A 13,874-nucleotide genomic window follows, 5' to 3' on the forward strand; every position below is an offset into this window, starting at 1 on the left:
GGTTTTGCCAAAAGAGTGGTTGATTCAATCAGTGGGTTCAGGCAACTGAGCATTTGGTTCAGACAATAGGGTTTAGTGTTTTAGCAATTGAGAAAAACTGTAAGTGAGCTCAATGATGGTACATTTTTGTTGTAAAAAAGTTTAATTTAGTTCATTTATATATTTTTATATAGATTAATTTATCTTTTTTGTTGCGTGTCACCGTTATTGTGTTTTTTGTCTCTGCATCATTAAATGCATTTATATTTAATTGAAATTAACTTGCAAATAAGTGACTGCAAACATTAAATTTAGTTTGCACTTGGGAATATTCTTGGGAAAAGTCTATTATATTATTATTTCCATAACAAGTACTTATTTTAAAAGTGTTTAAAAAAAAAAGAAAAAAGAAAAACATTGCAAGACGATGTCAAAATAATGCTAACATAAAATCTTCATTGTCAAGAATATGAAAATCAGCCAATTAGCATATTTTATATTCTAACTTGTCATCGTTTTTAACAAATGTTTTCATTTGCCGCACTTCTGACTCGGCTGGATTACAGTGGATTACAGTGCAATTACAGTTTTAGAGCAATTAGAATGTTAACAGTGTTAAACAATTACATTTCTTACAGTGGCACAGTTAAAGACAACTTTAGAATGTGAATTCAGATTCTGGTTAAAGAAACGTGAAATTGCAGATTCATGTTTTCCCCCTCTAATCTGACTCTACCAGATCAATTTTGCTTTCCATGTGTGGCGGAGTTTCCCCGAGAGGATTGTCGGCTACCCTCCCAGGAGCCATTTCTGGGACCCTGTAAAAAAAGCCTGGGGCTACACCTCTAAATGGACCAACGAGTACTCCATCGTCCTCACTGGAGCCGCGTTTTATCACAGGTAATCGACACAGCTGACACATCCTAACTGTGGGCCCTATCACACATCCGGGGCAATGCAGCGCCAGGCGCGACGCAAGTGTATTTTGCTAGTTTCAGCCCGACACGTCCTTATTTTCACGTCCTGTGCCATGTTGTTTAAATGGCAAATGCATTTGCGCCAGTGTGTGTTCAGGCACATTTTTGGAGCGTTGCTAATTTTAGGAACTAAAATAGACTGAGCCATTGACCAATTGAACCCTGGTCTAAAGTCAAAAGCGCAGTATTTTTGTTTGTCATTTAAAGAGCGCGTTAGTAATATGCGCCTATAAGCGGGTCCACACCACACGGACACATTTATCTTATTACACACTCACAGGGACGCGCAGCAGCACACAAACCAGCCAAATATTAAAAATAAAAGGATTACAATGTAGAAGATTTTTAGAAAAGCGTTTAGTTTTTCCACTATCAAATTCCGTCATGTAAATGGCGAATCCGCCAGGGTGCGCGCGCAACTGGCATTTAAAGGGAATGGGAGATGAGACTCTGATTGGTTTAATGCACGTTACGCCGAAAACACACCCATTACTCATTAAAGGAGAACTCCGGTCAATTTTAACATTGAGCTCATTTTTTTGTAAATTTGGAGTGCTGTCAATACAGAGAACAACGACAAAAATCGGTGTTGCCTACACCATGTTATCCTCTTTTTAAAATTTGCACCCTGTTGACTTCAATGGGGCAAGTTTTAAACCTGCTTTTAGCCTCTTAACATCCTTGATGTGTCATTACAAGTGCACAGCCAATGTGAGTGGCTGGGCACCACATACCTGTATTTACATCCTGTTTTCGGTTGGAGTCCACAGTAGTCGATTGTCGAGTTCACGTGCGTGATCATATGTACTAAACCTATGCGCGTGAACTCGACAATCGACTACTGTGGACTCCAACCGAAAACAGGATGTAAATACAGGTATGAGCGCTGGCTGAATTATTATCATTTTTATTCATATCTTTCACATCTACTGCAGTCAGATTCACCGTGTTCACTCTGAAGGAATCACTCACATTGGCTGTGCACTTGTAATGACACATCAAGGATGTTAAGAGGGTAAAAGCAGGTTTAAATATTGCCCCATTGAAGTCAACAGGGTGCAAATTTTAAAAAGAGGATAACACGGTGTAGGCAACACCGATTTTTGTCGTTGTTCTCTGTATTGACAGCACTCCAAATTTACAAAAAAATGAGCTCAATGTTAAAATTGACCGGAGTTCTCCTTTAAGAGAATAGGGACAACCCTTTTAGACCATGCGCCGGGAGCGCCGACCATTATTTCCCGTCGTTAAAGAAGCAAAAGTGGATTCAGACAAGCCCTAAGTGAACTTGCACCCTGCGCTTTAGGCGATGCGCTTAGATCGTTAAAATAGGGCCCTGGAAGTCTCTCCCGCTTCATCGGCTTCTGTAACGTGATCAACGGAGACTCTCGATCATGCTGATACTTCTGTCTCGCAGGTACTACCATCACCTGTTCTCTCACTACCTGCCCTCCTCTCTGCGTGCGCTGGTGGATCGCACCTCGAACTGTGAGGATATCCTGATGAATTTCCTGGTCTCCTCTGTGACACACATGCCACCGATTAAAGTGGCGCAGAGAAAGCAGTACAAAGAGATGCCGACCCTCCAGGTGAGGCCAGAGCCACCAGTGTGTTCTTACAGTTCTACTCAAGTTTACACAGCCTTTGCAGAACATGCAAGATGTTCATAATTTTAACAAAGAGGGATAAAAAAATTGCATGTTATTTTTTTAAGTTGTATAATGGAATTTACACAAATTAACCATTTTAAAAGTTTAGATACACTTGAATCTTAAAGAAAACATATTATAGTTCTTGTTTTCAGGCTCTACTAGAACAAGTTTTCCTACTTGAATGTTGATTATTTCTCCATATTCTCCATTGTTGCGGCTCCTCTCTTCCCAGTCTGTCAGTAAGGCTCAGGACTGTGTTTCCCGTATAACGACGTAACTCACTGCTTCACTACTGTAGTATGATGCATCATTGAATCAACTAGTTCGTCACGACTGCATATTGTCGCAAATTGGTCGTTCAACCACGTTGGTTAATGATGTCACGCAGGAGTAATAACTACTTTTAATGAATCTGTTTGAGGTCGAATTAATGCTAGATGTTTTGCTGTAAATTACAAACATGTCATCTGAGGAATATTACTCATTTTTCTTAGTTATTTTGCTTTATTTCCGGACTCAATCATAGGCTCGTTCTTACACACTACAGCTCGTTCACACATGCGCACTCTTCAAAAACAACGCTTTAAATCACATGGCAAACTAAAAGACGTAAATGACATTTGTATGTATTCTAAATAAAAGATACAGATTGTACTGAATGTCAGCTTGCTCAAAACAATGATTTATTGAGTCCACATGTCATGCAAACAAGAAGCTCTGTTTCTAACCACAGGTCGAGATCTGTCGTTCCAACCACACAACTTTGCGATGCTGTTTGGGAATGTTCATTTCGGGAAACACGTGTTGAACTGCTGATAACGACAGAACTTGTGACCATAGTTTGCTAACGATGCTTTTGGGAAACGCACCCCTGTTTAGCTCCTTCTGAAAAGCACACTGTGCTCTGATTGGTCGGCTGGAGCAGTGTGTTGTGATTGGTCGAGCGCTTCGAGTGTGTTTGGGAAATGTCCCGCCCCTTAACATAACCGCCAGTTTAACACACTACTAACTAACTCAACCAGGCCCCGCCCCTTTATTCTGTGCATTAATTATTATAATGAGGAATATTGTGACGTGTTCGTTCCCGGAAGAAACTCAAGACTACAATGGAGGCGTTTCAGGAGTTCAGAAACACTGACACTGATATAGAGAAGAACTCCTGCTGGAGGGACTGTGTGTCATTACCTGGATGATCCACAACTGTTTTTATGTGTATGTTGTGATTTGTTATTAAACTGCCCACTGTTCATCAAGTAAAAATCAATCAGGTCAAGCACATTCTTTGTTTTTTTCTTCTGGGAAACGTATATATTTTCTGAAGGACAGCACTAAAAATGAAAAATGTACACATCATCATCCTTTTCAAAAGTTTACACCCCCCGGCTCTTCAGCTACGTCTACATTAATCCAGATCCTTTTGCAAAATGACGTATTCATTTCAATTCACGCTCTGTCGACACTAGCGTTTTCATCCACACTTAAAACATCAAAAACACCTTACTGACGATAGGCCAAAACATTGAGAAAAACATGCGTTTGCACATGTATCAGGATTAGTATAGACTTGGCCTAAAGTGATGTGTTTTTAACATCTTTTTTTCTGTCTCCTTCAAAGGGCACTAAGATGGCGCCGTGGGCAAACCCAGAGCACTTCACCCAGAGGCAGGAGTGTGTCAACACCTTCGCAAGCTGGTTTGGTTACATGCCTCTAATGCACTCTCAGTTTCGCCTGGACCCAGTGCTCTTTAAGGACCACGTGTCTGTCCTGCGCAAGAGGTACAAAGACCTGGAGCGCGTCTGAGCCGAGCTGAACGCAGTGGAGACGGGTCACCGAATGATACTGACTTATCTCTACCGCTACGCTACTGGCTGCTAGCTTGTGATGGCCAGTCGGTGGACAAGAGAGGGGGCTTTGCCTCTTATGACCAGTTCTCAACATATGACTGACAGCTTGATGGATGAGAAAACATCACAGATCTGTCAATCATTCCAGCTGCTGTTTCATTGGAGGAGTTTGTAGCGCTAAGGTGCTGTGGACTAACACACGGCAGCGAGTCGCCAAACAACTGAAGTGGTAATTACATGACCAATAAAATAATTCCGAAATGCAATCTGTGTGTGGGTGAATTTGTAAAAATATATTTTATTTTGATGTTTTCAAAAAAAAAAAAGTACTATCCAACATGGGTCGTTAACAAATAACATGGGCATTTCTCTTTTCAACATCAAGAAATTATTTAAATTTAGGAAGGAATTAGGTAAAAAGTTATATATTTTTTTGTGACAAACATACATTTTTCAGACAGTTTAAAGTTGATTTAGGTTATTAGAATAAATAATTTAAGTACATATAAGGGAAAGTGTATCAGATGCACAAGCAAATGACGATTCTTATGAATTGTTCTCCAACTCTGGAGTTACTGGTTTGACTCTGACTGAATAAACATCTACTTACCGATTTGAAAACTGGAATTACTTTCAATGGTGTCAATCTCTAAAATGAAAGCTTTGTTCACTTGAAGTTAAATGTAGATCAGTGTAATTACTGACTGGATGTTCATATGGCTATAACTATATTCATGTATGACAATTTAAAAGCTTCTACTACCGTTCAAAGTTTAGGGTCAGAAAGATTATTAATTTCTCTTCTGCTCACCAAGGTTGCATTTATTTGATCAAACAACTGTAAAAACAGTAATATTGTGAAAAGATATTGTCATTTAAAATAGCTGTTTTCTATGTGAATATATAGTAAAATGTAATTTATTCCTGTGATCAAAGCTGAAATTTCAGCATGATAATTTATGATAATCACATGATAATTCAGAAATCAGTATAATATGATGATTTGCTAAGAAACATTTCTGAATATTATCAATGCTGAAAACAGTTGAACAGTAGAAATCATGATATATTTTTTTCTGTATTCTGTTCAAAATAAGAGCACTTATTTGAAATAGAAATCTTTTATAACATTATTCATGTCTTTACTGTGACTTTTTCATCAATTGAACTCATACTGATGACCGGTCATCCCAAACTTTTGGCCGATATTGCAAGAGTGTGAAACATCACTGAAAAGACCATAGTATAAGCACAATTATTCAGTCATGCAAACATCATCATCATGGCTTTGACATTACTTACTCAAACTGATGCTAATTCATGCTTTGTTAAAGCTGTTATTAATCCGAGCTTTGGGATTTAACCCTGTAAATGAGTCTGATCTCCTCTGTCCAGATGAACGAGCCGTGAACGAAAGACAGTCTTGACTGAAGATGGTCAGGTGTTTATGAATACAAAAGAGTGTCGAGGGTGCTCAGGGAGTTCAGTCAGATGTCTGAAGGTGCTCTTTGGGGTCAGAAAATCCAAGGCACTCTTCTTGAAAATTATTTTAAAAGCCTTTATTTTACTGGCTATTTCATAATAGAAAAATTAAAAGACATAGGGAGAAGCAACCCACGTGAAGCGGAGCAAACAGCCTTCATCAGGGTGTGCTTTCCAAACAAACAATTTACCCGTTTGTGTGTGCTAATTAGAAACACCTGAGTGACATGGTGAGTTACCACATGAGGCAAGCCAAAATAATACATACACATACAGAGAGAATCCACTAGGTGGCCACATTGCGAATCAAATCCCAAAACAAATGTATAAAATGATCACAAAAAAGGCCTGAAATCTATTTCTTCATTCAACCCAGGGTACACTGTGGCCTGTAAATCGTATACATAGAATGTTTCTCTCTGTAAAAGTAATTTTAATCAGTCACCACTCCGAATATTCTTTTTGATCGTTTCTAAACCCTCAACCATTAGTCAGTCTGGATTGCTGTTGTGCACATTTTTGAAGTGTTTTGCCATAGGATATAATCCAAATTAGCTTTTCTAATAGCATTTCTATGCTCCGACACTCTCATACACACTCATACTTTGAGACATATCTTCATCGTCCATTCAGTGAGCTGAATGGTCATGTGTTTAATAGGAAGCGTACCAGGGTAATTTCGTCTGCCGGAAGCTTTTAGTCGATAAAAGTTTTAAATATGGATATCTTTCTTACACGAACACATCACTTCACTTCAGAAGGCCTTTATTAACCTCAGCAGAGCCTTGTGGAGGACTTTTATCATTATAGCAGAAAATTAAAAGCTAATATTGATTCTGGGACAGAAGGTTGAAAATCCTCTCCATGGTTTTCCTTTTCTTTCTAAAATGTAATTCTTTACTTTGTCACCAGCTCCTCAACCCTAGATGGGTAGCTACTGTATGTAGCCTACAGTAACACTATTGTAAATATCCAAATGAGCCTTTTTTGACCCAGAAACATACAATACAACATGCAATGCTGTAGTAATTTATTGATGTAGAAATCAGAAAGATAAACAAAGTAAATACACAAACCCCTGGATCAAACTGGGGTTAAGAATCAGGTGCATTTTAAAAACCATTTCAAACCTTTACTGAAACTTAAGTTTGGTATTTTGCTTGTAGATCAGTGGACTATGGCGTAACATCCTCTCATTCCACTTAATCTGGCAATGTAACCAGGAAAAAATAATTAAGGCAACATAAACATAGTATAAATAGTACAAATGTCTACACACCATCTCTCTCTGCTTTTACTGCTCACCTGCAAACAGAGTGAGATATTCATTGCGCCCAGGTATAAAAATGTTCACATATCGCCCCTTAATAGGCTTAAACTGAAATATTTTTGTCTCTCCAAGTGACATGGACTCAACAGTCGCAGCCCTGTGAAGACACAGAGTAACAGAGAAATAGAGACGGGTTTAACAAAACGGCAAGAAGCATATTAAATATACTTCTGTCTAAGGCAAGTTTTTATATTAAAATTTATTCAAAGTAATGTTATCTTATTTAATAATTTTCTAACCATTTGAGTGGATATTAAAGGGCCCCTATTATGGATTTTTTAAAATGACCTTTCATGTAGTGTGTAACATAGGTCTAAGTGAATGAAAACATCCTGCAAAGTTTTAAATCTGAAAGTGCACCGTATATAAAGTTATTGTCTTTCAAAAGTAAGAGTCGACTCTGAGTCAATGAAATGAATTGTTTTTCAAACGAGTCATAAGCCATTTCGTTGTGACGTCAAGACGAAACATTAGCATATTGCCCGCCCACTTATTGCGCTTGCAGACACCAGGGAAAACTCGAACCTCAAACCTGCAGCTGATTCCTGTGGACACTGGACAGCATCATGTCCAGAAGACGCTGTGCTCTACAATGTGAAGGTAAAGTCAGTTCCCTTTCAAGGCGGGACTTCGACATTACGGATGTCGTATATGGGAACTTCCTCCCCTCCTTCACTTCTGCTGAAATCTTATGGGCTAACGCCAGCTGAAACAGCTGGCCAATTGACGCAAAATATGCAAATACTGACAAGCCCGCCTGGCAGTATAAATTGCATGAGCGCGCCAATTGCATCTGAATCTCTCTCTTCACGCTCAAATCAAGTGTGTTAACAAACAACTATCGACTGAATCCTCCTTGCCGTCGTTGAAGGTGCACCGAAGATACTTATTGTCTTATCCGATGGCGACCATCTGCAACTTGTGTTCGGGCCCCATCGTACAGCCCGACACACACCTGATCTGCATCGCCTGCATGGGCTTGGCTCACGCCGAGTCAGCCCTCTTGGACGACCTCGCGTGCGAGCAGTGTGCGGATTTGCCCGTGCGAGCACTCAAGGCCAGACGAGATATGGCTCGTGCAGCAGCGGGGATTGGGCCCACCGCCGCCAGCGAGCCGCCAAAGCGAGGGCGTTCAGGCGTTCTTCTCGCTGAATCGCTCCCCGCTGGGAGGGAACGCGTTGACTTCACGCTGGCCGAAAGCCAGACTCTATGCCTTTCCTCCGGTGAAAATTCTGCACATGGTGTTGTGCAAGATCAGGGAGGAAAAAGCATCAGTGATCCTTGTAGCTCCCAACTAGCCAAACCAGCCATGGTTCGCGGACATTGGTCAACACAAACACACGCACACACATTCATACGAGTTGCAGAAAGAAAGAGAGTGAGGAAAGAGTGAGATGATGAGTGAGATGATGAAATCTCAAGATTCTATATGCACTTATAAGACATGACCTGGAACGAACCCAACACTGGCCTGCGCTTTCTTTTTGGGAATTGCCGGAATTGACTTCCGGTTTCCGGGTCGAGTACGCTGTGCGCGTTTGTGCTGCCGCTTCGAATCCTGGATTGTTTGTACTGTTTGTCTGGTTCGGATATTTTTTCTTTTTCATCGGAACTCTGTGTTGATTACTCCGTTTCTCACTATTGCTCACTGACCTGGACTGTTGTCACTGCACTGACCACCTCTGCTGTCTGCAAGACGTTGAGAATACTGTGCGTGTCTGTGCAGCTGTTTCGCGCCTGGTTGGATTACTCCACTTTTTCACTGTTTAAACTCTGAACTGAACTGTTGATAAGTCTGCTATCGGGCTGCTGCGAGCTTTCTTCCCTGTTACATCTCTACCACACTCGGCTCCTCAGATGGGTGAGTTACTGCTCTCTCTGTCGGTTGCGCTGTTTGTTTACTGCTTACTATCTGGGTGCGTTGCCTCCTATTTAGTCAGCTGTTTTGGTGAAGTGACGTTCAGGTTTGGCTAACGTGGTTTTGCTTGTGTTTGGGCTTTCACTTTCTCAGCATCAACATGCCTTGTGCAAAAACATTTTTTTCTTTTTTCCTCTGCATTATTTTTTGTCTTACATCTGTGATGGATATTGAATATTCTACATCACAACTGAGGGCTTTTAACTGCCGCCCGCGTCTTGATTCGGTGACGTATGAATACTGCCAGAGACTAGGGATTCTCCGTCGCCCAAGATACATACACCGTTCGCGGCGCACATTCTTGAGTTCCTTCTGTTCAAAGCCTGATGCTCCTCCTTGCATCTGGACCAACAATAGACTATCTTCCATGCCTAGACAACTGCCTGCCGGTCCCACCATTCAGCGTTCTCTGATCTATCTCACTGATAGCGATCTGCAACATACACCTAATTTGAATCCATCGCATCATCACTTTGCACTTTTGAACTGTCGATCAATTTCGGACAAAGCCCCTTATCTCAATGAAACGATCACTGACTATAACCTTGACATTTTTCTTCTCACTGAAACTTGGCAAGTTCCTGAAGATTTTCTACAGTTAAATCTACTTACGCCAGATGGATATAATTATCTGTCCAGACCGCGACCCCATGGTAAAGGGGGTGGTCTTGCTATCATCCATCGTGATAACTTCCGTATCAAGCAACTTGACTTTCATGATACCAGTACATTTGAGTACATGGTTTTGAAGGCTGACTCTCTCATAATTATTTTGCTCTATCGACCTCCTAAGGTCCTGTCTAACTTCTTTTCTGAACTCAGTGAACTGTTGACCCTTGCCTGCTCATTGTCATTTCCCATTCTACTGCTTGGTGACTTTAATATTCATGTTGATGCTGTTTGCTCTAACACCAACCAGTTACTTTCTATCTTTGAATGTTTTAATCTGACTCAGCATGTTAATTTTCCCACTCATTCCCGTGGTCATACCCTTGATTTGATCTGTACATCAAGGGCCAATATCTCCTCCATCACTTCTACTGACACTGGTATTTCTGATCATAAATTTCTTGATTTTAGCCTCAGTCTGCCTATGCTTAAGAATTGTTCTACAACTGTCATATCTTACCGCAATCTCAAAGCTGTTGATACTGCATTATTTTGTACCTCCGTTTCCTCTTCTAATCTCTCGGATGTCTTTGATATCTCTTCAGCCTCACTGATACTATCTAACTATAACACCATAATCGCGGATATCTTAGATAAGCATGCTCCTGTCAAGACCAGAAGTGTCCCTTCCACACATTCGTCTCCTTGGTACACTCCTGAGCTCCGTATCTTAAAGGCCACTGGTAGACGGCTTGAGCGTTACTACAGGAAAACTGGCCTGACTGTTCACCATTTGGCATTTACTGAACATATCAAAACGTACAAATCAGCTCTGAACCTGGCTCATTCCAGTTTTGTATCTGCTACAATTAATAAATCAAGTAACAGGCCAAAAGCATTATTTAACACAATAAATAAACTTACCAAACCTCCATCTCATGTTGCTCTAGCTTCTGATGAACTTTGCACTTCATTCTTGACTTACTTGCTAGAAAAGACAGATGCCGTAAACCAGTGCCTCTTTAATGATGCTACTAACATTAGTTATCTGCCGAATCAACCTGGTCAATCCCTGTCTTTCTTTTCTCTGTCTACTCCTTCTTCTGTCTCTGAGTTAATCTTGAAATCCAACCCTTCATCATGTCATCTTGACCCTGCTCCTACTACTCTTCTGAAACGTTGCCATTCAGTTATTTCTGCACCTATCTCTCACTTCATCAATGCATCTCTTACCTCTGCTTCATTTCCTCTGTCACTCAAAACTGCAGCTGTTACCCCAGTTCTCAAGAAACCCAACCTTGATCCCTCAGTTTTATCTAATTATCGTCCCATTTCAAATCTCCCCTTCATAGCTAAATTACTAGAAAGTACTGTTGCCTCCCAGCTTCAGTCTTTTCTAGTTGAAAATAATCTTTTTGATCCTTTTCAGTCTGGTTTTCGCCCTTTGCATAGTACTGAAACTGCACTAGTTAAGGTACTGAATGATCTGCTTCTCTCTGGTGACTCTGGTTCTCTGTCTATGCTCCTGCTGCTTGACCTCAGCTCTGCCTTCGATACCGTCTCCCATCAACTACTCATTTCGCGCCTTTCGGATGTGGGTATTTCTGGTGCTGCTCTTTCGTGGTTTTCCTCCTATCTCTCTGACAGACTGTTCTACATTTCACTTCAGAATTTTCACTCACCTACTGTCCCCCTGAAGCAAGGTGTCCCTCAGGGATCCGTTCTTGGGCCATTATTATTTATAATCTACATAATACCTCTTGGTCAGATCCTCCGTCGTCATGGTTTTAATTATCATTTTTACGCTGACGACATTCAATTATATACTACCTGTACATCGACTTTATCTCTCACAACTGACAAAATCTCTGCTTGTGTACATGAAATAAAAGATTGGCTTCGTTCAAATTTTCTAAAACTTAACATGGACAAAACTGAGATTATTTTCACTGGACCTCCGTCACTCAATAATAAAATTCCTACCAACTTCACCTGTGAGATCGCTGGCTCTCTTATCAAACCATCTAGTACTATTAAAAATCTTGGTGTAATTTTCGATTCCACTCTATCTTTCCACTCTCACATTAATTCTATCACTAAATTGGCATTCTTTCATCTACGTCGTATCGCTCAGCTCCGTCCCTTTATCAGTATCTCAGATGCTGAAACTGTCATCCATGCATTTGTCACCTCACGTCTCGATTACTGCAATGCACTTTTCATTGGCCTATCAGCTAGCTCCATTTCCAAATTACAATACATTCAAAACTCTGCTGCCAGACTACTCACCCACACCAAGCGTTCTGCACATATTTCCCCAATTCTGCATGATCTACACTGGCTTTTTGTGGCTTACCGTATCAAATTCAAAATTCTCCTTCTCACTTTTAAGTCTCTGCACAGCCTGGCTCCCCCCTATCTCTGTAACCTGCTTCTCCCCTACACCCCGACTCGCTCTTTACGATCCGCTGATTCTAGCCTTCTCGTCGTCCCTCGGCATCGCCTTGCTTCAATGGGGGGCAGATCATTCAGTGTTGTTGCGCCCAAAATGTGGAACTCTCTCCCCCGATCACTCTGTTCTGTTGACACTATCTCTGAATTCAAATCCATGCTCAAAACTCACCTATTTTCTGAATGTTATAATTCTTAATTATTATTATTATTTTTATTTATTTTTTCTCAAAGTTATATCTGTTTGTTTTCTGCTGGTTGCCGCCCCATCTACCCATTTTTCACTTACTGTACTTGCACTCTCAACTGCCTACTGTTGTTCTGTCTGCTGTCTTTGTCAACTGCCTTTATTGTTGTTTGTTTATTGTAAAGTGTCCTTGAGCTCTGGAAAGGCGCTATATAAATAAAACTTATTATTAACCATCAATCATTAATTAACCCTTCTATCATTTCTTGGACAGGTTATTAAATTTATATCAATACACCAGTTCAGCTTAAGAGTCTGGAGGTTACTTGCTCGTTTTGCGTTCCTTTTTGGGAATTCCTTTGGTCAGCGTCAAAGGGGTTTCCCTCGTTCGTTTGTGGGCTGATCTCCTTGTGCTTGGATAGATGGGGCGGCCAGTCACGTGGTGTGCTGGCGGATGAAACGTCTTTGAAGTTGAAAGCGTGCGTTGCAGCCGTGAATCGTGGACCGAAACTTTGCAGCAAAACTTAACTTAAAACCGAGACTCGGAAAAGAAAGGAAAACTCAGAAAAGAAAGAAAATTGAGATGAGAGTAGTGAGATGGCTTGAATAAAGCTGTTGAACCCGTTCTTCTGATCTTAATTTGGGTTCTTTCGTCTGCGCGTTTACATGGTTACTTTTTCTTGAGAGAGAACACAGAGAGAAAGAGAGAGAGAGAGAGAGAGAGCTTTGTTTCGGGTCTAAGATTTTAAACTTAAAGTTTGTCCAACTTCCAGGATGAGTTCTGGCCAATTAGACACTGGCTAAATTTAGGAGGTGGCATTCTTTTCAGTTCTGATCGTAAATTATCTTATCTGGGGGGGGGGGGGGGGGGGGGGGTCTGTTCTCTAGCTCTTAAGCAGAGAGAACAGAGGCCACAGTTTAGACATGATTTCTAATTAAAAGAAGATCAAAACATATTACACAGATTTCATTCCAGCCAACTTACTAGTTTTGAACAGACAATCAAACAGCCATGAAACGAGACACACTTTCATTCAAACATCTAATAGTTATAACAATTACATGACTTGTATGTGATCTAAGCATGCATAGACACATATATAGATTGTAGACAACAAAGAATGATGTAGATGTTTGATTATAGGTCAGTCAAGAATTGTTCTGGGATGAGTTTTATGGATTTTGATATGTAAAGTCTTTTTGGTGTGTAAAGTTTATGGGGTTTAGACATTCCAATCTGAGGTCATGGATAGTTCCTGCTGAAAAGAGGTTTTGTTCATCTCTCATGGGACCTTGGTCCTTAAGAAAGATGGGGTCTGTTAGTCGCAGGGGTCAGGTGACCTCTTGGTAGGGCAGTACCATCTCTGAACCGATCCGTCTTGCAAAACTATCAAACGTTGACCAGTTCTTCCTTTAGTTAACCAATAAAAGTCTTTGGTTACAG

The 13,874-nt window shown here is 40.6% G+C and overlaps 1 protein-coding gene and 1 long non-coding RNA gene across 3 annotated transcripts in view; one reads left to right on the forward strand and one right to left on the reverse strand.

Annotated features, from left to right (window-relative positions):
- ext1c (exostoses (multiple) 1c) overlaps positions 1 to 4,719 on the forward strand; it is an 81,261-nt gene extending 76,542 nt beyond the window's left edge. For both annotated transcript variants that reach the window (XM_084130584.1, XM_084130585.1), the window contains exons 11-13: positions 719 to 879; positions 2,374 to 2,545; positions 4,224 to 4,719. In XM_084130584.1, coding sequence (XP_083986710.1) covers positions 719 to 879; positions 2,374 to 2,545; positions 4,224 to 4,409 — 519 coding nt within the window. In that variant the 3' untranslated portion in view covers positions 4,410 to 4,719. The remainder of the gene's footprint in view (positions 1 to 718; positions 880 to 2,373; positions 2,546 to 4,223) is intronic.
- Positions 4,720 to 7,275: 2,556 nt separating this feature from the next.
- LOC311093326 overlaps positions 7,276 to 13,874 on the reverse strand; it is a 186,936-nt gene continuing 180,337 nt past the window's right edge. Inside the window, exon 9 of the long non-coding RNA XR_014608394.1 lies at positions 7,276 to 7,362. This is a non-coding gene — a long non-coding RNA (uncharacterized lncRNA). The remainder of the gene's footprint in view (positions 7,363 to 13,874) is intronic.

Source organism: Abramis brama (genome assembly GCF_963993115.1).
Source record: "Abramis brama genome assembly, chromosome: 12".
Classification (NCBI taxonomy): domain Eukaryota; kingdom Metazoa; phylum Chordata; class Actinopteri; order Cypriniformes; family Leuciscidae; genus Abramis; species Abramis brama.